Here is a 21934-nt window from a genome sequence, read left to right as displayed (position 1 = left end):
CATTTTCTCTTGTGACTTATAGAGAAATTATATTTTACTTATCAATGTATAGGGAATTAATATAATAACTTACTCAATTCTACTTTGTGTCTGACACTGTGATAGTTGCAAAATTGAAGTCTCTGTGTTTATAATATAGTTGAAAGGATTGAAACAAATCTCTGGTTTACATTTCCCTCAAATTTGTAAAAGTTGGTTCATTTATGTCCAATTACAGTTCTTAAAAAATTTTTTTTACCCTAACAGCCATCAAGAAGGGCATAAGGTTCCTGAGGTCAGTCAGAACAGATAGATCTACTGGTATAAAGGATCAGGGCACCGTAGCTGAAAGGGGCCCTTAGAAAGGTCAGTTAGCAAAGACTCTCACTTTAAGTCATGTAGTAATAGTTTCTTAATAACATCCATCTACTTGCATATTCATCCGTTAATCTATCCACATTTTCATCCATCCAACCTCCATCTGCATTTCTTTTATTCATCTGTATATTTTTTCTTTTCATCTTTCTTCCATTTTTCTGGCTATCCATTCATTTATCCATTCTTTACTGTTTGTCATTTGGTTCCTTTCCATGAGTCAAGTATTTTGCCATAGGTAGTGGGGATACAGGGATAAATGTGATGTAATCTCTGACTGCAGAAACTGAGACTGGGTATATTCACAATTAAACTGCTAATAGTGATTATGGGAAGGAAATTTGGGTTGAGAGGAAGACTTTTAAAAAGAACTGTATACTCATTTGAAAAGTATCTATATATGTTTATTTTACTATGTATATATTACCAATTTTAAAAAATGATAAAACATTTAAAAAGTAGAGTATAACTTTTATTATTGAAAAAGGATAAATATCTTAAAAAACTTCTATTTCTTGTAAAAATTAGTGTGTTAACAAAAAGCCAATATGTATTTATTAAAAAAATTAAGAATTATAGAAACATAAAGAAGGAAACATAAATCACTTGTAATAAGACTACTCAGAGATAAGCATTGATAATATTTTGGCATATTTTCTCCTGGTGTTTTCTTTGCTTTTTTCAGTTTTATTGAGAAATAATTTACATACATCAGTGTAAAAGTTTAGGGTGTACAGCATGTTGGTTTGATTTACAAATACTGTGAAATGATTACACAATAGGTTTAGTCGACATCCGTCATCTCATATAAATACAATAAAAAGAAAAGAAAAAAATTCTCATGATCAGAACTCTTAAGTCTACCCTGTTAACAACTTTTCTGTGTGTCATACAGCAGTGTTAACTAGTCATCATGTTGTGCATTACATCCTTAATAACTGAGGATTGTCTTGTTACTGGAAGTTTGTGTCTTTTGACTTTTGGGCCTTCCTCCAATTCCCCCTTCCCCTTTCCTAGTGTCTTCTATGGATTATTTATGCATAATAATGTATTCTTTCTTTATTAGAGGTAAAAATTGGCATAACATAAAGTTCACCATTTTAAAGTGTACAGTTCAGTGAGTTTTAGTACATTCATAGTGTTGTGCAACTGCCACTACTACTTAGTTCCAGAACATTTCATTACCCCAAAAAGAAACTTCATACCCGTTAAGCAGTTACTTCTCAATTTCCTCTTACCCTGAATCCTGGCAACCACTATCTACTTTCTGCTATGGATTTGTCTGTTGTGGTATTTCATATAAATGGAGGCATATTCTACGTAATCTTTTGTGGCTGGCTTTTTTCACTTAGCATAGTGTTTTCCAGGTTCAGTCATATTTTAGTTTTGTGTCAATACTTTACTGCTTTTAATGGCTGGATAATATACCACTGTATAGTTGTACCACATTTTGTTTATCCATTCATTCATTAATGGAAATTTTGGTTCCATTAATGGAATAATGCTGCTATGAACATTTGTGGACAAGTTTTTGTTTGAACGTGTGTTTTCTCTTCTCTTAGAGTAAAATTGCTGGGTCATAAGGTAATTCTGTGTTTAACTTTTTGAGGACCTGCCAGGTGTTTTCCACAGGGGCTGTTCTGTTTTACATTCCCATCTACATTGTATGAGGGTTCCATTTTTTCCACATCCTCACCAACACCTCCTATTTTCTGTTTAATTTTTTTTCTCATTTTAGCCATTCTAGTAGATATGAAGTGGTTATATCATTGTGATGTTTTTCCCCTTCTTCCCCCGTCCCCATTTTTACTGAGATATAATTGACATATAACATTGTATTAGCTTAAGCTGTATAACAGTGATTTTTGTATATGTGTGTATTATGAAGTGATTACCACAATAAGTTTAGTTAATATTCATCACTTCATAGCTACACATTTTTTAATCTTGTGATGAAAGCCTTCAAGATTCGCTCTCTTAGCAACTTTTGGATATATAATACAGTATTATTAACTATAATCACCACATTGCATCCCCAGACCTTATTCATCTTATAACTAGAAATTTGTACATTTGACTGCTTTTACCCCTTTCCCCCAGCCCCCCATTCCTCCTATTTCCACCTCTAGCAATCACCAATCTGTTCTCTTTCTATTAGTTCTGTTTTTATAGATTGTACATACAAGTTATGTCATACAGTATTTGTCTTTCTCTGTCTGACTTATTTCACTTAGCATAGGGCCCCAAAGGTCTATCCATGTTGTTGCAAATAGCAAGATTTCATTATTTTTTATGATTTAAGTAGTAATCCATTGTACATATACACTACGTTTTCTTTATCCATTTATCCGCCAGTGGATACTTTTGTTTCCATGGCTTGGCTATTGTAAATAATGCTGCAATGAACATGAGAGTGCGGAATATCTCTTTAAGATAGTGATTTTCCTTTGGATCATATGGTAGTTGTATTTTTGATTTTTTGAGGAACTTCCATATTGGCATTATTAGGTATCTCTTTTGATCTAGAGATGCCAAGAACAAATTACAAAGATACTACAAGCACTGTGAACTAGCCTGAGGTCCTCTGACTTAAGATATGAATGTTTATCTATATTACTAAATTTCCTTCAAAAACTTGATTTTTAATGGATATCTATGTTCTTCTATCATGTGATTATATAATACTTTAGTAACTCTTCCTAATTATTGAACATTTAAGTTCTTTCCAATACTTTGATAATATAAATACATTAATAGATGTTTTTATATGTAAACCTTGGTCTATATATTCTTTCCTTACAGTAAAGTCAAAAGATACAAGTTTTTAAGGCTCTTAATATATATTAATATGTATTTCCTAATTCCTTTTCATATGTATTTTTTTCACCATCACCAACAACGTGTATGTGCCCTGCTTATCTCAACCTCAGTAGCTTTGAATGTTTTTTATCACAATTTGATGGGTGAAATGTTTTCTGTGTTAGCCTGATAGGAATTAGCTATTTCTCTGATTGCCTGAAGCTAAGATAAAAATTCTGGCCCACTTTACAATTTATATCTCTCTTTAGATCCTTAAGGATTGTAGTTCATGGTTGAGATACGTCTCTTTCTACCTCTCTCAGTATTTACTCAATTTATAGTTGGTAAAGATTTTTTGCTTGTTAAGAAGCAGCATTTTTTCCCTTGGAAAACTATAAAATTATGTAATTTTGGCATCCATATTTTTCCTACTTTTATGTTGAAGATATGTTCAGAAATATGATTTGTTAGTGAACATTTTGCCAGGAAGTTTTTGGTCATCTTAATTTCCTACTCTAATTTTTATTACATTAAAGTGTGATTTTTTTCAAAGATATACATTCTATCATTCTAGTGAGTGGCAAAAAGAATAAAATTCCATGTTGTGTTTTGGATGTAGAAATTGTTAAAAGCATTTAAAAAAGTTTCAAACAACTGGAGACGGGAGAGAGATCTAGCTGTCCTTTAACCCCTGGAAAGAACACATGCTAAGGTGTGTTTCTGTGCCATATTGTCTTCATGGAACTGAAAAGCCAGTCTATAATGGCTTAAGGAAGTCAGGGTTTTATTTTCCTCTTGTATCAAAAAGTCCAGAGATGGGGAGTGCTGGGCTGGTGCAGCTTTCAAGGATATTACCAAAACTCCCCAACCTTCTCTCTGTTCTGTGGTTTTTGTACACATGGTCCCAGATGATTGTGGTACCTCCATGTATTGCGTCCATTTTTTCGGCAGGAAACAGAGGAAGAGACAAAGTCTGAAAGGCAAAGAGGCTGTGCCAACCGAGTGGTAAGTTAAGTGCCTTCTCTGGAGTAGAGGAAGGTAAAGGAACATTTTGGAAAGCCAGTTAGTAATGACCTGTGCCACATTGTGGAACAAAGAATTCAGTTTGAGGTGGTGAAGGAGAAAGAAACCTTTGAATTAATTTTAAGCTGTTAAATAAAATTAAACTGAGTAAAATTTAAATATCTTACTGGCTTTTCAGTGATTTATAGGGGAGGTTTTGGATTGGTAAAAAAGATAGATTTTGAATTGCTTCTAGAACTGCATTTCTGTTCTTGTAAAGACTCAATTTATAAGACAAAAATAGTTAATTTTTATTCCTCAAAGAATTGATTTGCAACCAAAATGACTTCAAAGGGCTGACCCACCCATCCAACTACATTATTTTCAATTTGCTTCTGTATGTCAAGAAGAAGATCTTCAACTAAGATAGAAACCAAAAGATTCCTATGTTCTAGATCTAAACCTGTTTGGCTTTGGAATATTTTTCCGCTTCTGGTACTTAGTTTTCTTTCATTTTAGCTTAGGGGAGAAGGCCTAAAAAAAATTTCCTGTCAGACTTTGAATATCAGCTTACAGTTTGGCCAACTTCTGGCCACAGAGCTACTTAAAACAAATCCTTTTAAAGATCTTGCCAGGTTTCAGTTGGGGACAAACAATAAATATTCCTGTCAGTACTGGATAACCCCTTGGACTAAGAGGCATCCTCAGAGAGGTGCAAAATACACCACCCTCTCGAGATCCTGAGCCACTCCCAAAGATAACCAAAGGAAAGGAGGAAAAATTTAGACAATTCTCAGGACATAAAAAGACATACAAGAAGGCAGTAGCTGTCCCTTGGGTGAGAAAGGATTAATAACCAATGAATGGTTCTAAGGATTTGGAAGGGAAGGGACAACATGAAATTTTACCTTCCTCTCGGCTGGCCACTATAGACAGAGATTCAGGTGGGCTGACTGGCAAGGATTCTCACTCTTTGCCAGCTTCTGACAGTTTTCCTGGATCCCATGTTCAGGTCAGAGTGAGGATTACAGTAGAGAGTGGACCTTCAGTATCTACCAGAATTTGGCAAGTTTTCCCATTAATTTTAATTTTAGTTTTCCTTTGGCTGTTTGAGGGAATAACTGGTATCAGTTTACTGGAAGATCCCTCAGTATCTCCTCAACCTATGTAGGAACCCTCCTTTGAAGTAAATGTGAGGGTGTCTGTAAGGCCACTAATTTGGGAGACTTGTTTACAGTCTTGTAGTCTCGAGTGGAAAGATGATTCAGACAGGATTAGTAGAATGAGTGCTCAAATAAAGAAGGGTAGAGGGGAGTAGTAGGAGTCATGTCAGTCTTTTGTTTTAGGTACCTCTTGTGTCTTTAATTTTTCATTAGTGTTTTACAGTGAATCTTTCAATGAAGCTATTTTAGAATCTTGAAGCCATTTGGAGACTTAAGCATACCAATTAAAGTAGGTATGTCATTCTGTTTGTTGGCTTTGGGAGTCCTTGCTTTTTTAAAGTCCTTTTTTAAAGTGCACTATTTAAAGCAATGATCTTATTTAGTTGGAATGTACCTCTTAGGAGCCATTGTAATTCTAGCTTGTCTTAGTAAAGTTTTGCCGTTTTTGATATTAACAACTTCTGGGACCAGAGTTCTAAGATATAAAATAAGCAGCTGTATCAGAGAAGTGTGCTCAACCCTTTGAAACTTGATGATCCCACTTCTTTAGCTAAGCTTTGGGTCTATTGGAGTCAGATTTAATACCTAAGAGGAATATGCTGCTGGGTTGGGCATTGTGTGACATTTTATAGCATATCATGTTGCAAAGAAATTTTCTTGAGGTTGATGGTTGACCTAGTGTCAATCTAACCCATTCTGTGACCCATTTACCTAGCACAGGTGTCTTAGAGTTAGGTGGTGAGTACTCTGATGGTTTTCAAGTACCTGACCCATACCCATCAATCTTGTCACTTTGGCTTCCCAGATTCCCATTAACAGTAGATCTATTATTCCTTTACCTCATGTGCATGGTAGCAGAAACCAACAGTAACTAAGGAAATGGAACTGGGAACACCAGCAGTAGCCAAACATGTGGTATTGCAGACTTGCCAAGAGAAGGCCTTAGATGTTCCTAAGTGGAACTACCAGTAGTTCTTAAAGTAAAACTTTGCACTGAACAACCAACAAATGGGGACTGCAGACTAACCAAGGGCTAGGGACTTAGGTTCCTAGTGGAACTGTCTGGCAGACTCAAGCTGACTAAGCCTTGGGACTGGGAAGTCAATTAGATTGGGAGCTCAATGCAAAGAGATTAGAACTCAGAATAGAGAGGAACTTACCCATGGCCCTTGGAAAGACAGAACTCAAAGGGCTCACAGGTATCAGTGTCTGTGTTTCTCATCCCCAAAGCCATCAGAAGTCTCCTTTGGATCCCATCACTGCCACCAAACTGTAAAAACAAAATTCAGCTAAGTATATTTTAAAGATCTTATTGGCTTTATTCAATGATTCATTAATTGGACAGCATTCAGTCTAATAGAAAAGAGCTCTGAGGAGCTGTACAAAATGAAAGACTTTCATAAGCAGAAGGGAGCAGGAACAAGGAAGTTATATGAGGCGAAAAACTGGATTGGTTGTGGCAAGGTCACTTTCTTTTAGGGGATGGCAGGGGTATCTCAGGCAGATTACTTAACTAGTGATGATTAGGTGTTATCTGATTGACTGGTTTAAGATTCCATTTCTAGGGGAGGCCAAACTGTAATTAAGTCTTGGTTTGCTACTATGGGGCTTAGCATAAGTGACTCTCCTATTGTCTTATTTTTAACAAAGCTTAGCTATCAGCAAAGTGCTTAATGATAAATACAGGTTATGAAGCATCGCTGTCTCTCACACTATGTAAAGACTCCATTATTAACCAAAACAAATTTTGTAGACGTTCAAGTCCATATAAATGTAAAGGTTCAACATTTAGATGGATAAAGATGGGTTTTTAAATAAAGCCATATGACATTATGAGAGTCCTTATCTTTTAGTACAAATGGTAGGAAAACACTACAGAGAAATTTAGTACTTACAAGAGAACAGAAGCTAGGCATATTACTGAATTTTACATGTGACCTTTGCTCTGTGCCAATTAACTGAGTTTTTTGGTTTTGTTTATTGAGGTTGTAAATTCAGTACCTTTATCAGGAAGACATTTTCCAGTCACAAAGGTGTTTGAATAAACAAAGTACTTTTGGGCGCAAATGATTTAAATAAAGCTTATTCCTTCTTAAAGAACTACTTGAATTTTCCTTTCTCAGAGAGGGATTTTTACTTCTGATCCGCAAATATATGTATAAATGAAAACTGTAATTGTCGTGTAAGGAAACTTTGGAATTGGAAACCCTTATTTCACATCTGGGCTAATACTCTCTAGGTGTGGTATTTTGGTAAAATAATATATCTGAACCTCAGTTTCTCCACCTGTAAAATTTGTATGATGATAAGTTACTATCTCTTGTGGTTGCTGTGAGGAATAATTAAATCATAATATATAAAAATCCCCAGCAAAATACTGGTTTATTTTTTCTCCAAAAATATGAGGGAGTTTCCATGATAAATTTCCCTGAGGTTTAAATTAGCAATTAAGAAGGGTAAGTATTGAGTAAAAACTATGGTCACCTTGTGGTTTTGAGAACGAGGATTAACCTTATTAGTTTCAGTAGGAAGATAGGATTTTTTTCTCCCCATCTAATACAATTAATTGTTTTAAAAACCTTCATTGTATTATGAAAGAAAAATGGGTTCCATGATGAGTTATTTTACTTTAAGCCTTCAAAATAAAGAAAATAGATGAAAGAGGATAATCTTATTTTTTTAATTAAAAATTTCTTCTTTATAAATAGAAAAGAATATTTCTTCTATTCTAATATTCTTCAAAAATATTTCTTCTATTTTATAAATAGAAAGTGTTTAAGAAAAATTTAAAAATAAAGATACACACACACACACACACAAATGGTAACTATGAGACGATGGATATGCTAACTGATCTCACTGTGATAATCACTTAGCAATACATACACATAAATCATCACATTGTACACCTTAAATTTAATGTTGTATCTCAAAGTTGGGGAAAGTAAAGATAAGCAAAAATAATTGAAATAATTCATAGATGAATAACATGTGAATGGTGTGTTGAATAACATGTGAGTGGTGTGGTATATATTTTTCTGTGTTTTTTCTCAAGAATGTGATCATATTCTACATGATTTTTGATAACTTTTATTTTTTATTTAACTATATATAATTGATATGTTTCCAATTCATTAAACATTCTTTTCCAGCAGTGGTTTTCTTTTAAAGAAAATCTTATCATTCCCATATGTAAACCTTCTGTCAATAATATTGTCAATTATATGCAGTTATTCTTGAGGGTATGAGTTAAAAGTATACTTTCTGACCTTTTCCCCCTGAAAATCACTGTTCTATTATTTTTAATGACTGTATTCCACTAGATAGATGTACCATTATTTGTTTAATTACTTTGTTGATTGATGCTTAGGTAGTAACTTTTTGTTATTACAAACAGCACCTGATCAACAGATATTTAGTTAACACTTTGTTCTTCTGAGGGAGGAAACTTTCTAAAGTGAAAAAATATAAAGCAAAAAGGATGGAGTACATAATCAAAATGTGCTTAACAATATTTGACTTGAAAATGAAGATCATGATTAGGAGACTTCAAAGTGAACTGGTGTTTCCTAATATTTCTATATTGATCTGCATGAAATAGGAGTTTTGAGAACTATATGATTTTATTTATTTATTTATTTATTTATTTATTTATTTATTTATTTATTTATTTATTTATAATGTCATTCTAGGTGAAGTAAGCCAGAAGAAAGAAAAATACCATATGAGATCACTCATATGTGGAATCTAAAAAAAAAACAAAACATAGATTTAAAAAAAAAAAACAGAAACAGACTCATAGACATAGAATACAAACTTGTGGTTGCCAAGGGGGTAGGGGGTGTGAAGGCACAGACTGGGATTTCAAAATGTAGAATAGATAAACAAGATTATACTGTATAGCACAGGGAAATATATACAAGATTTTGTGGTAGCTCACAGTGAAAAAAAAGTGACAATGAATATAAGTATGTTCATGTATAACTGAAAAGTTGTGCTCTACACTGAAATTTGACACAATGTTGTAAAATGACTATTACTTGATAAAAAAATAAAAATGTAAAAAAAACCCTAATTTCCGTCTGTGGTTACCCATTTTCAAAAAAAAAAGAACTATATAATTTAATTAAAAACTTAAAAAATCTCTTTCCAGATGTACTTATAGGTAGTGGTAAAAACACAACATAAGCTTTTAGAACCTCATGGAATCTTATGTCTTGGTCAAATAGCTGCCTTAAAAGAAGTTCAGAAATACTAAATTCCTCTCTTAAGATCTCATAGTATGTTTCAGTTTCTAATGTATTCGTGTCATTTTCTAACTCCTATCCCAACATTCTTATCTGTAACAAGATGTTCAGTATAAAATAATGACAACTATTTGCCTATGGAGTATACATGATGATTAATCAAGAGATTGATGAAGGAAAATTAATTATCATCGTCAAAATATACTTTTCTATAAACTTTCTAAGATATTGATTGATTAATTACTGCATTTTTCATCAGTGAAATACTCATTTAGGTCTATCTTGGCAGGGGCTGCTAATTTATTTTTTTGACAATCCAGTGGTTTTAGTATATTCACAGAGTTGTGTAAGCATTACCACTATCTAATTTTAGAACCTTTCATCACCCCCAGAAGAAACCCTGTACCCATTAGCAGTACTATTTCCCCATCCTGCTAGCTCCTGGCAACCACTAATCTACTTTCTGTCTCTCTGAATTTGTCTATTCTAGACATTTCATATAAATGAAATCATACTATATGTGATTTATATCTGACTTTTTTCACTTAGCATAATGTTTTCAAAGTTCACTCATGATGTAGAATGTCTAAATATATCATTCTTGTTAACGGCTGAAGAATATTCCATTGTATGAATACACCATATTTTGTTTATTCATTCATCATTTGATGGACCTTTGGGTTATTTCTACCTTTTGGCTATTGTGAATAATGCTGCTATGGACAGTTATCTAGAAGTTTTTGTTTGACCATATGTTTTAAATTGTCTTGAGTATATACCTAAGAGTGGAATTGCTAACTTGTATGTTAGCTCTATATTTAACCTTTTGAGGAACTACTACACTGTTTTCCAAAGCAGCTGCACCATTTTACATTCCCACACGCAATGTGTGAGGGTTCCAATTTTTTTACATCCTTGTTAACATTTAGTATTATCTGCATTTTTGATTTTAGCCATCCTAGTGTGTGTATCTCATTGTGGTTTTGATTTATATTTCCCTAATAACTAATACGTTGAACATCTTTGCATGTGCTTTTTGGCCATTTGTGTATATTCTTTGGAGAAATGTCTGATCAGATCCTTTGCCCGTTTTTTCATTGGGTTGTCTTTTTATTCTTTGTTGCTGTTGCTGAGTTGTAAAAGTTCAAACATATAGAAAGGTTTAAAAACTTGGTCCTATGATCAGCTATATCCACTGTCTATATTAGGAGTTAGCAATTTTTTTTTTCTGTAAAGGGCCAGATATGTTCTGTACTTCTGCAAAGGGCCAGTAAGTGTTTCAGGCTTTGGAGGCCGTTTGGTCTCTGTTACAGCCTGTTGGTTCTGTAGCTGCACAGAGAAAGCAGACACAGACGGCAGGTGAATGAGGAGGCATGGCAGTGTTCCAGCAGAAGTTTATTTACAAGAGCAGGCTCAGCTGGATTTGGCTTGGGCTGTAGTTCACCCTTCTGGGATCCAGGTTAAACAGCTAACAGATGATTGTAGCTGCCTTTTCTGTAAGTGCGTTGATACGTGCATGTCTGTTTTTTGGAACCACTTGAAGATAAGTTGCGATCATCACGGTACTATAGCCTTGAATATTTCAGCATGAATCTTCTAAAAATAAACACTTTGTCTTGCATAACTATAATACCATTATTACAGCTAAGAACATTATAACTTTGTTCTATTTAATAGAGCCAAGATTATATAATGTAGCCCCCAAAGTAGGAAAATCCTTAGATTTGCTCCTCAGCCATTGTAACCTGTTGAACTGTCTTTATCCCGTCCCTCTTCCCCTCTCTTTTTCTTTTTTAAAAATTGAAGTATAGTTGATGCACAGTAAAATTATATGTTACAGGTGTGCAGTATAGTAATTCTCAATTTTTAAAGGTTATACTCTATTTATAGTTATTATAAAATATTGTCTATATTCCCCATGTTGTACAATATACCATTGTAGCTTATTTTATATCGAATAGTTTGTACCCTTTACCCCCATATTGCCCCTCCTCCCTTCGCTCTCCCCGCTGGTAACCACTAGTTTGTTCCCTGTATCTGTGAGTCACTTCTTTTCTGTTGTATTAACTAGTTTGTTGTATTTTTTAGATTCTACATATAAGTGATACACAGTATTTGTCTTTGTCTGACTTATTTCACATAGCATAATGTCCTCTAAGTCCATCCCTGTTGCTGTAGATAGCAACATTTATTGTTGTTGTTTTTAATGGTTGAGTATTATTACCACACACCACGTCTTCTTTATCCATTGATCTGTTGATGGACACTGAGCTTGCTTCCATATTTTGGCAACTGTAAATAATGCTGCTGTGGACATTGGAGTGCATGTATCTTTCCAAATTAGTGTTTTTGGTTTTTTATGGAAGTATACCTAGGAGTGGAATTGCTGGATCATATGGTAGTTCTATGTTTAATTTTTTGAGAACCCTCCATAGTGTTTTTCATAGTGGCTGTGCCTATTCACATTTCCACCAACAGTGTGCAAGGGTTCCCTTTTCTCCATATCCTTGCCAACATTTGTTGTGTTCTTTTTGATGATAGCCATTCTGACAGGTGTGAGGTGATACCTCACTGTGGGTTTGATTTGCATTTCCCTGATGATTAGTGATGTTGAGCATCTTTTCTTGTGCTTTCTGGCCATCTGCGTTTCCTCTTTGGAATAATGTCTATTTGGGTCTTTTGCCCTTTATTAAATTGTGTTTTATTTTGATGTTGAGTTGTATAAGATGTTTATATACGTTGGATATTAACCCCTTATTGGTAAATGATCTTCAAATATTTTCTCCCAGTCCAAAGGTTGTCTTTTCATTTTGTTGGTTTCCTTTGCTCTGCAAAAACTTTTAAGTTTAATTAAATCCCATTTGTTTATTTTTGGTTTCATTTCCTTTGCTTTAAGAGACAGATCCAAAAAACACTGCTGTGATTTATGTCCAAGTGTTCTGCCTTCCCTATCTTTCTCTTCATTTATTTCTTTAGGTAGAAGGCAGCATTGGGTAATGCTGTTTGCTGGTTTCATTTGGCCCAATTACATAATCAAGTGAAAGGAATGTTTTGATTTTTTTTCCATGTGTTTGGTTTGTATTTTTAAAAATCTAGGTTTTTTTCTGTATTTTATGTGGTTTGAAAGAGAAAATTATGTATAAATTATAATCAGAAGAAAAGATCTCACTAATTACATATAGTCTCTGTAATTTCCATTTGGTTGTTTGTAACTGTTTATATAGTAGAAGAAACTGAAGGAAGGTGAAACCAATCATGTGCTTTGAAAAAGTGGCCAACTTTTGAATTTCCATGCTAAAAGAAGGAGGGGAAAGTCATATAAATATTCATACTATTTTCAAATTTAACTTTATTATGCTTATACTTGGTGAATATTTATAACATTTCAGATAAAGCTGTTCCACTCTGAAAAGTTGTGCTGCACATTTATCCAGGTTCCTTGCCCTATTTTTCTCTACTTTTCCATCTCCTCCCCAAATTTAGCACTGTGCATTGTGCCTCCTCCCTATTACCTCTTAGGCTCTGGATGCAAAGTGCCCTCTTATTTTATCCTTTTAAAAACACCTGTTTCTCTCTGGTTAGAAAGAAAGAATTTAGTGTGCTGGTACAACTCTAGGACTGCAGGCCACACTTAGGAATAATGTGCTGCAAGATGAGATAAATATGACTATTTTTCTTTAGATTTAGGATGTAACTATTAGTGAGAGGCAGGTTGATTATTAGGAACAGACTCAAGATTATTGGTACATCTCTGTATTCTACTCAGAGGAAGCAAAATTTATAAAACTAGGTTATTCAGCAAGTAATTCAGGATGGCTAGAGTAAGTACTTGGGATGGAGATTGGAAAAACGTTTGGGAAAGGCAGAGCATGATCACTGTGTGCCTGGATAAAGAATTTGGCCTTTAACCTGGTGGAGAAATGGGGTAATGGATTCCAGATGGAATAGATTCTAATGGTTCCCAAAATGGAAGTAGTAAAAAAAATTTTTTTCTGATTGTAAAAGGAACACATGCTTGTTATAAAATGTAAACGAGTAACACCAAAAATGTGGGCATTCCCTAGAGATAGCCTTGTAGAGGAAAATTTCATGATCAGTTTTGCATTAGTGTGGATGGTGAGAGGACAAGAGAGGGAGGAGAGTGCAGCAGAATGCTGTTAGGTCCGGTGAGAATGAGAAGGACCTGCTTCTTAGTGGCAGCTGTCGGGGTAGAAAAGGGACAAGGCTTGGGGGAAAAGATCAAGGGATATTTAGGAGACAGATGGGATTCCAGACCAATCGGATGAGTGGGGTGAATGACCCCCCAGAGAAGTGGCCAGGATGGTATCTGAGTGGATTGTCCAGAACCTGAGTCCAAATTGTGGGGTCACTGAAGTGGTATAAAAGGAAAGACAGTAGTTTTACCAACTGCATAATTCCAGAATGGAAAGTATGTCCTTTGTTTTAATTTTCTTCTTATGTTTCCAGGCTTATTTAAAAAGGAAGTATAAAAGTAAGTATTCAATCCTGTTTTGACAGATAAGAGCTATTATATCATGCCCTTTTCTTTTACTAATTGTGTTTCTTCCTTGAATTAGTTGAGAATGGCAGATTACGTTGAGAAACTGCTTCTGTTTTGGTGTGTAACTGCAGCATTAGCTTATATATTTCACATTTTTTTTGGTTAGAATTGTTAAATTTTTGTTCTAAGGAATTGGAATTGGAATTGGAGTGTGGTGTGGGAGGTACTTGGGCAAGTTGTCTGACCTTGAGTTAAGGGTTAATTGGGTCTCTGAGTAGGGTCTTGCCTTCACTAGGTTGTGCTGTGTTTCTCACCATTGGGAACAGGGCTGTAGAGCTGACAATGTGAGACCTCTGCTCTGTGTTATCTTCATAACTATGCAGTATTAGTGTCTGGGGTTAATGGCGGGGGTTTTTGAGACTAAGGCATTTGTTCCTGGGTCAGAAAGACTTAGACTGCTGATGCCAACCTCTCTTGCTTTCAGATAGGATTAAACATGAACTCTTATAGATAAAATTTCCTGAATTTTAAAATATTCACATCGGAGGGAATGTAACACTTTTTTTTTGGTTATTCATCTTTGCATTGAACAATCCTCAGTGTTAGGGCACTTTATTCTGTCTAACTGAAATGCCTTGTGTCACTATTTTGGGGCACTTCTTGTTTAGATTTATGTTATATCCTTTGATGAGCCTCTTATAAAGAGTTGCCTGCATACATGCACTGTCTTAGAAGTACATCTCTTTTGAGGTTTGAGAAGACCTGGGTAAGGATTGTTGAATCACAAGTGTTAAATTAATTTTTTTCCCTAGAGTTACTCTCTTGTTTAAACTTTTATTATTACTATTTTTACTAACCTTTTAATGGATGTAGTTACTCATCTGAGGTGTTATTCTAAATATTATGTGGCGAGAAATAGGTTTTCCTTAGAGTCATTGACGGGGGTTGTATAACAGATACACAGAGTTCAGGAGAGACATTGTCCCCTGCAGTGTTTTCTTCTACTTAATCCTGGAGGGAACTAAAGAAGATCATAATGAGAAAGATTTATTCTGAAGTTTTGCTGTTGTTTTTTATTTATGCTTTAATGCCTATTTCAGAAAGTTTGAATTTTGGTTCTATCAGTTATGCTCTTTAAAGTCAGTTTTTTCCTCATCATTGAAAAAGTGGCTTCCTGGTACTGAGCTAAAATGTTGTAGATAGAGATGAAGCATATGGAAGCTAAGTTAATTGGTGAGGTATTTATTAATAACTTTTTCTTTGCCCCTGTATTTTATGTTTATATCTAAAAATTTAAGAGCTAATATAATGAACATCAGTTGTTAGAGGCATACAGTTCTGAGCTCAGATCCTAGCTGTTTAACTTTCACAAATTATGTACTTCTTAGCTTTTAAAATGAGGTTAAGAACTATCTCACAGAAGTGTTATGAAGCTTGATATAATTAAATATAAAGAACCTACTATGTAAAGAACTGGTTCAGTGCTACATAGTGGGCACTAAAAGATACTGGAGCCTCCTGTTTTACCTAAAAACAACCTTGAGCTCATAAAAAATGGAAAATTAAATCTCTTTTTCTTCCAAGTTTCATATTTCCTTAAAATTTTTTTTTTAAAGTCTAAATACCATTTCTTCTAAGCTTTCTCATCTCATGGAGATGAGGATAAATAGACTCATAGTACCTTGGGGCTTTTTCGAAGAGCTCATTATTCTGCATTTAACTGCATTTAACTACCTAGTACAATGCTTGGCTCATAAATAATCCTCTATAAATATTTGTTGTGGGGATGTCTTGCAAAGAGAGAAAGTGTTCTCTATTGCCTTCTTCTCTTGAACACCTCAAAAGTTGTACTGAAAAAAGTAGATTTATTTATTCACTCAGAATACATGGTTTGTTTTGGAAGATAAATGATATTTTATAGTAAAGGAAATTAAGTATTACCAACTGGCTTGAAATCCCGATGTCTTCTGCTATATTCCATAGTATCAGAATTTTTGTGGTTTAGATGTTTGAGAACATGAACTTTTTAAAGTATTTAAGGATGGATGTTTCTCTGAACTTCACTGATTCATCCAAAGTTTATTGAGTACCTATATAGAAAAGGTAAACACATGGGAAGATTATCTGTTCATATTTGGTGCACAGATATGTTGTCTGTGCCTGTGTGTATGATGGGTGCAGCAGGAAAGCTTTTTGGAGCAGCCGAGACTTGAAGGATGGGTGGAGAACAGTTCAGGAGAAGGGTATTAGAAGCAGCTTGTGCAGGGGCAGGGTGGTGAGGAGTCTACAAGTAGTTCTTTTTTTTTTTTTCCAGAGTAAGAGAAAAGTTTTAATATACTTTTCATAGTAAATGATTCAACAGCACACTAGAGAATCTTAAGGATTCTGACCACTTAGAGGACACAGTTAACAAAACTGACCTAAGGACATAGATAGTGTACCATATACTGAGTGCAGAATACATAATCTCTTTTTAGCATCTGTCACCACACATAGTTACAAATTCTTTTTTCTTGTGATGAGAACTTTTAAGGTCTATTCCCTTAGCAACTTTCAAATATGCAATACAGTATTATTAACTACAGTCACCATCCTACAAATAGTTCTTTGTGGCTGGAGCTTAAGGCTAAAGTAAGGCTGTAGATATAAGCAGAGTCCAAAGAAGTTATGAAAGGGCCTGTGTGACAAGATAAGGATTTTGACAATTATGATTCGCATTTTAGAAAGATCACTGATAGCAGCACAAAGGTGGGTGGTTTACCTCAGCTACAAAACAAGTGGTCTCAACAAGATAGAGGTATATTTCTCACACTGAGGCCCAGGCTTTGTATGGTGACTCTGGGATCTGAGTTCATCCAGGACCCTAGTTCCTTCTGTCTGTTTCACTGTCCTTTGGCATAGCTTCTGTTATCTTATGGTCCAGAATGACTGCTGGGGTGCCATTCATCATTTCCAGGTTATAGGCACACTCCCAGCTAAGTCAGTCTCCTTTAAGTGGCTTTCCTGGAAGTCCTATCCAGTGACTCCCCCTTGTAGCTCACCAACCAGTCCTAGCAGCAAGGAAGGCTAGAAAGTGTACACTCTGACCTGGGAGCCTGCTGCCCAGAATAAAAGCAGGGTCTGTTACTAAGGAAGACAGGGAGAATGGGTGTATGGTAGGCAGCCAGTATGTCTGCCACAAAGAGGATTGGCAATGGAGGTTAGGGAGACCAGTGTAGTGCAACACTAAGTAGTAATATGTGTAATCTCTTACAAAAGAGATTTGATTGAAAGTCTGGAAATACGGGAATGTAACTCTTTGGTAATAGTAGAGAAGCTGTTTCTCTGGGAAACCTAGAGGATTTAAGCTGTTATTTTGATACCATATTCTTTAAGGTCTTGGAGCAAAAATTATGCTTTAATTATTTTAAACTGAATTCAAAATTTTTTTCCAATTAAACTTCTAGTAAAATTAAATATTTCTGTAGTGAAGAGGATTAACATTTGTAAAAATGGCATTGATGGGAATTACTTTTTTAAAAAAAGTATGTAGTATGCTTTTTTATAGCCATGAAACATACATTAAAAGGAATTTATAGTAGTTTTTCTGGAAAATGAAATAACAGATAATTTTATTTTTCTTTTTCTAGATACACCTTTTTGGATGTTACACACTTAGTGCCTGTTACTTTTTTAAAAAATTGTGATAAAAAGTGTACACATAAAATAAAGTAACCACTTTAATCATTTTTAAGTGTACAGTTCAGTGACATTGAATACTTTAATATTTTTGTGCCACCATTACCACTGTATATCCACAAAACTCTTTTCATCTTGTAAAACTGAAACCCTGTACCCATTAAAGAATAACTCTCTGTTCCCCCCCTTTCCCTGGCTCCTGGTACCCCCCCATTCTACTTTCTACCTCTGTGAGATTGACTACTCTAGGTACCTCATATAAGTAGGACCATACAGTATTTGTCCTTCTGGGACTTCCTCATTTCATCTAGTATAATGTTCTCAAGGTTAATCCATGTTGTAGTGTGTGCAGGCATTTTCTTCCTTTTTAAGGCTAAATGATGTTCCATTGCATGTGTATAGCACATTTTGTTTTTCTCTTCATCCATCAATGGAGACTTGGGTGGCTTCCACCTTTTGGCTATTACGAATAATGCTGCTATAAACATGGGTGTACAGATATTTCTTTGGGAATCCCCACTTTTAACTCTTTTGGCTGTATACCCAGAAGTGGAATTGCTGGATAATATAGTAATTCTATTTTTAATTTTTTGAAGAGCTGTCATACTGTGTTCTGTAGCCACTGCACCATTTTACATTCTCACCAACAGTACACAGGGGTTCCAATTTCTCTGTAGTTTTATTCCTTTAAAAATAATTTTTAATAGTAGCCATCCTAATAGGTATGTGGTAATATCTCATTGTGTTGAATTTTATAAAAGTTAAAAAAAATTTTAAGAGTGAATTACGTAATCACATGGCAGCAGGTTTTAATAAAAACAGAATCAATCTTGCTACTCTTAACACCAATATTATTTGAATGTTACTTGGACATATGTTTTTTAGTCTTTTTTAGGACTTTTTTGTTTTTAAAAATTTCTGTATTTCTTTTGGTTTTATATGGTGTTTCTCACTTTTAAAAACATATTTTATACAACAATTATTTGAATTTTAATATTCTAAGGAAATGTTTCCAGTGCTGAAGAATATATACAACATGATTGAAAACTTTAGGACATTTTATATTATTTGACTTCTTACATATAGATAAGTGCTTGGTTTGTGTGATTTTAATTCCATAGACTGGATGATATAGTGACTTAAGAGTGTAGCTCTAGAAGTAGACAGTCTGGGTTTGAATCGCAGGTCTGCCACTTAAGGCTGTGTGCATGTAGGCAAGTTTCCCAAGCCCCCGTGTCTCAGTTTCTTTGTCTGTAAAATGAGGGTAATAGTAGAACCTATATCAGAGTTGTGAAGACCAAGTGAGTTAGGACCTGTAGTGCTTGAGAACTGTGCCTGGCATGTCAAACATCCTGTACAAGCCTTTGCTGCATAGTTGTTTTATCAGGTGGGATCTTACCTCTTTGGTTTTTAAAAATATATGCAATCTACAAGTAGTTACTGTGTCTCAGATGGTTAGCCCAGAATGGCACAAGCACTGCCTTAGAGGAGAGTGCAGTCTATTGGGTTGTTTTGGGAATTAAGAGGGCAGATTGCTAGATTAGTAATATGATACAGCCTTCTCTTGGGGACTGTGACCTGATGGCTGCCATTTACCCTGTCTACCTCTCTAGGCTCTTTTGGCCAGCTCAGCCTTTTGGCTTTGCTTCTTTGTGCTTCCTCTGACATAGCTCCCCACATTTCTTGACTTGGCATTCTTTGTCTCCTCTATTTCTTAGTTAACGACTTTTATTGAGTTGTTAATTTATTTTAAATGCACTGATTTAAATTTTTTTAATTAATAGACTTTATTCTTTAGAGCAGTTTCAGGTTCACAGCCGAATTGAGCAGGAAATACAGAGTTCGCACATAGCCCTCCCCACCCACACGTATATACTCCCCTACCCTCAGTATCCCTCAGCACTGATTTAAATTTTTGCAAAATATAGTATTCTGTGATTACTAGAACCTTATTTCATTTTGGTATTCAGTATAAATCTGAGAAACAGTGAAGAAGTCCTCACTGAACAACTCTGGTTGTACGAGAGATTAAGTGACCTGCCTGATGTCACAGGCAATTAAGTGATTTAGCTGGAACTTGAATTCATGGCTCCTGACTTCAGGGCCAGTGTTTCTTTCTTGACACATCATCATGTTTTAAGATAGCACTTTGTTCCTTCTTTCCTAATTATTTCATGTTATTTTAAAGGATTTCTCAGATTACATAAATTATAATACTGCCTCCCTCTTTTAAATTTAATAGCTGGTAAAGTTTATCCTATTCCTTTTCTTATATACCAGCTGCATTTTGTAGTCTCTAGGCCCTATCATCAGTAAAGAATGAAATGAAATCTGAGATCTAAATATTTTACCTGATTAAATCCTTAATTCTTTACATGAATGTTTTCAGAACAGCTTTTCATGCTTATATTTATACTATTGGAACAAGGTAGATTTCCGCATACTGCCTAGCATATGTAGTATCTGGTTCATTTCAACATTCCTGTCAGACTTAAATTGAATCTTGGCGTTAGAATATCTATACTGTTCTACTTTTCCCTCTGCCTTTGTCCTCTTATAGGTCTGTTTCTAATTGTTTTTCTCCCATATTCCCAACAGTCTCTGGTCCTAAGAAAGAATGTGCCTTGAGCTTTAGAGTCTATCACACTTCATTCTGTGAAGTATATTTTTCTACTTAATTTCTTGTATTTTACTTATATGTGTTGGCTGTCTTATATAATTAAAAAAATTAATTGTTATTAGTATTTCCAATAGTGTAAATCACCTCTGTTGGTGAGAATATAAATTAAGGCTCAACTCTTCCCCCCACACCCAGATAATTAGCTGCATAATATAGAATGAACTCTGAATGTTACAGTATATGGTTGATTTGCTCGTTGTCAAATCCACAATTTGATCTCCGTGGCAGATATGTAGACTTGTGATAGGCATTTGGCATTTTATGTTTTGGGCAGTGTAACTTTAAATCTACATAAACTTCTCTGCCTTTTGCCTCTGCTGTGTTCATAGATTCCAGAAGGGCTTCGTGTATGGACCTCAAGCGTTGGAGGTAGCAGACTTTTCAGCAGAAGGTAAAGCAGAGTGTTGCCTTCTGGTGTCATTGTGTGTGTGTGCTGGGGTGGGTATGTGACAGGTGAGAGATTTCACAAATGTCATCACAAAATAATTTATGATGCTACATTTCACAAAATGTAAGACCAAGCTAATACTTGTGTAATTTTATTCAGTATTACTAAACTCCATTAAAAAATAGAAAACCTTGGAACTAAAGACAAGATTTCAGTCTCTCTGCTGTTAACTAAAGAGTAAGAGTGAAAAGAAAGGAGAGCATTAGTGTAAGGAGTAGTATATACTATTTAACTTTCTCAGACCTAGTTTCACTGTGATTTCTTCCTGGGAAGTTGTCCAAGTCATTATTCATATGTTGTATTCTTCCTTGCTGCTCCTTTTACTGCAAGATTGCTTCACAATAAGTAGGCAGCCTAGTCCATGACTCATGACTGGAGGACAGACATTTTTGCTATAGATCTCATGTGCCAAAAATGTTAGTTTCCAGTATGCTAATTACTTCTCTCTTCAGAATTTGTTAATGTGCTCTTTTCTCAAGTTAGTTCTTGTTTCAGTAGAGAAACAAACACGTCCCATTATTGGTAAAATATGTTTTTACAGAGATCTTTTTAATGAGTAATTTTTAAAGAAAATAATGTCACATATCTTTCCTGGATCGTGCTTCTTTGATTTTTTAAAAAATAGAAATATTTTGCCATTTATGTGCCAGATATTTATAGATACTACTTTCTGTTAATTTATGAAACCATTTATGAACTTTATTCAAATAATACTTTAGTAGAGGGTTTTTTTTAAAAAGACCTATAGCAACTAACAATGTTTTGTTCTTAGACCTAAAGTTAATAACGTGGCTAGTTTTTAGATAGATTCTGAATGGGAACTAGAGGAATAATTTTCTTAGGTCTTTTGGAAATTATATTTGTATTGATATCAAGTAAGTGGCTGCATATTATACTGTATATTAAGGATGTACACCTTATGTCAGGTTAGAGTAGTACATACGTATTAAATTTCTACTCTGTGCCCAAGAATCACTCCATTTTACAGTCAACCCAGTTTGACTATTTCTTTCACTTTCTTCCTATTCAGAGAAGCTGCTTTTCTTAACTAGACGCTATAGA

General features: G+C 34.7%; 1 protein-coding gene across 7 annotated transcripts in view; it reads left to right on the top strand.

Annotated features, from left to right (window-relative positions):
• Positions 1 to 21934, top strand: part of CDK19 (cyclin dependent kinase 19) — a 138684-nt gene that overhangs the window by 11000 nt on the left and 105750 nt on the right. For 2 of the 7 annotated variants that reach the window (XM_072965735.1, XM_072965734.1), the window contains exon 2: positions 20754 to 20815. The exons of 3 other annotated variants lie outside the window; for them this stretch is intronic. Coding sequence is in view for 1 of the 4 variants with exons in the window: in XM_072965734.1 (XP_072821835.1) it covers positions 20754 to 20815 (62 nt within the window). In the remaining 3 variants the exon portion in view is untranslated. Of the gene's footprint in view, positions 1 to 5459; positions 5612 to 20753; positions 20816 to 21934 lie in introns of those variants that run through there. 2 more of the 7 variants (XM_072965736.1, XM_072965737.1) reach the window with 2 other exon arrangements.

This window comes from Vicugna pacos, chromosome 8 (assembly GCF_048564905.1).
Source record: "Vicugna pacos chromosome 8, VicPac4, whole genome shotgun sequence".
Taxonomy (NCBI): Eukaryota; Metazoa; Chordata; class Mammalia; order Artiodactyla; family Camelidae; genus Vicugna; species Vicugna pacos.
This window is presented reverse-complemented; position numbering and strand designations above follow the sequence as displayed.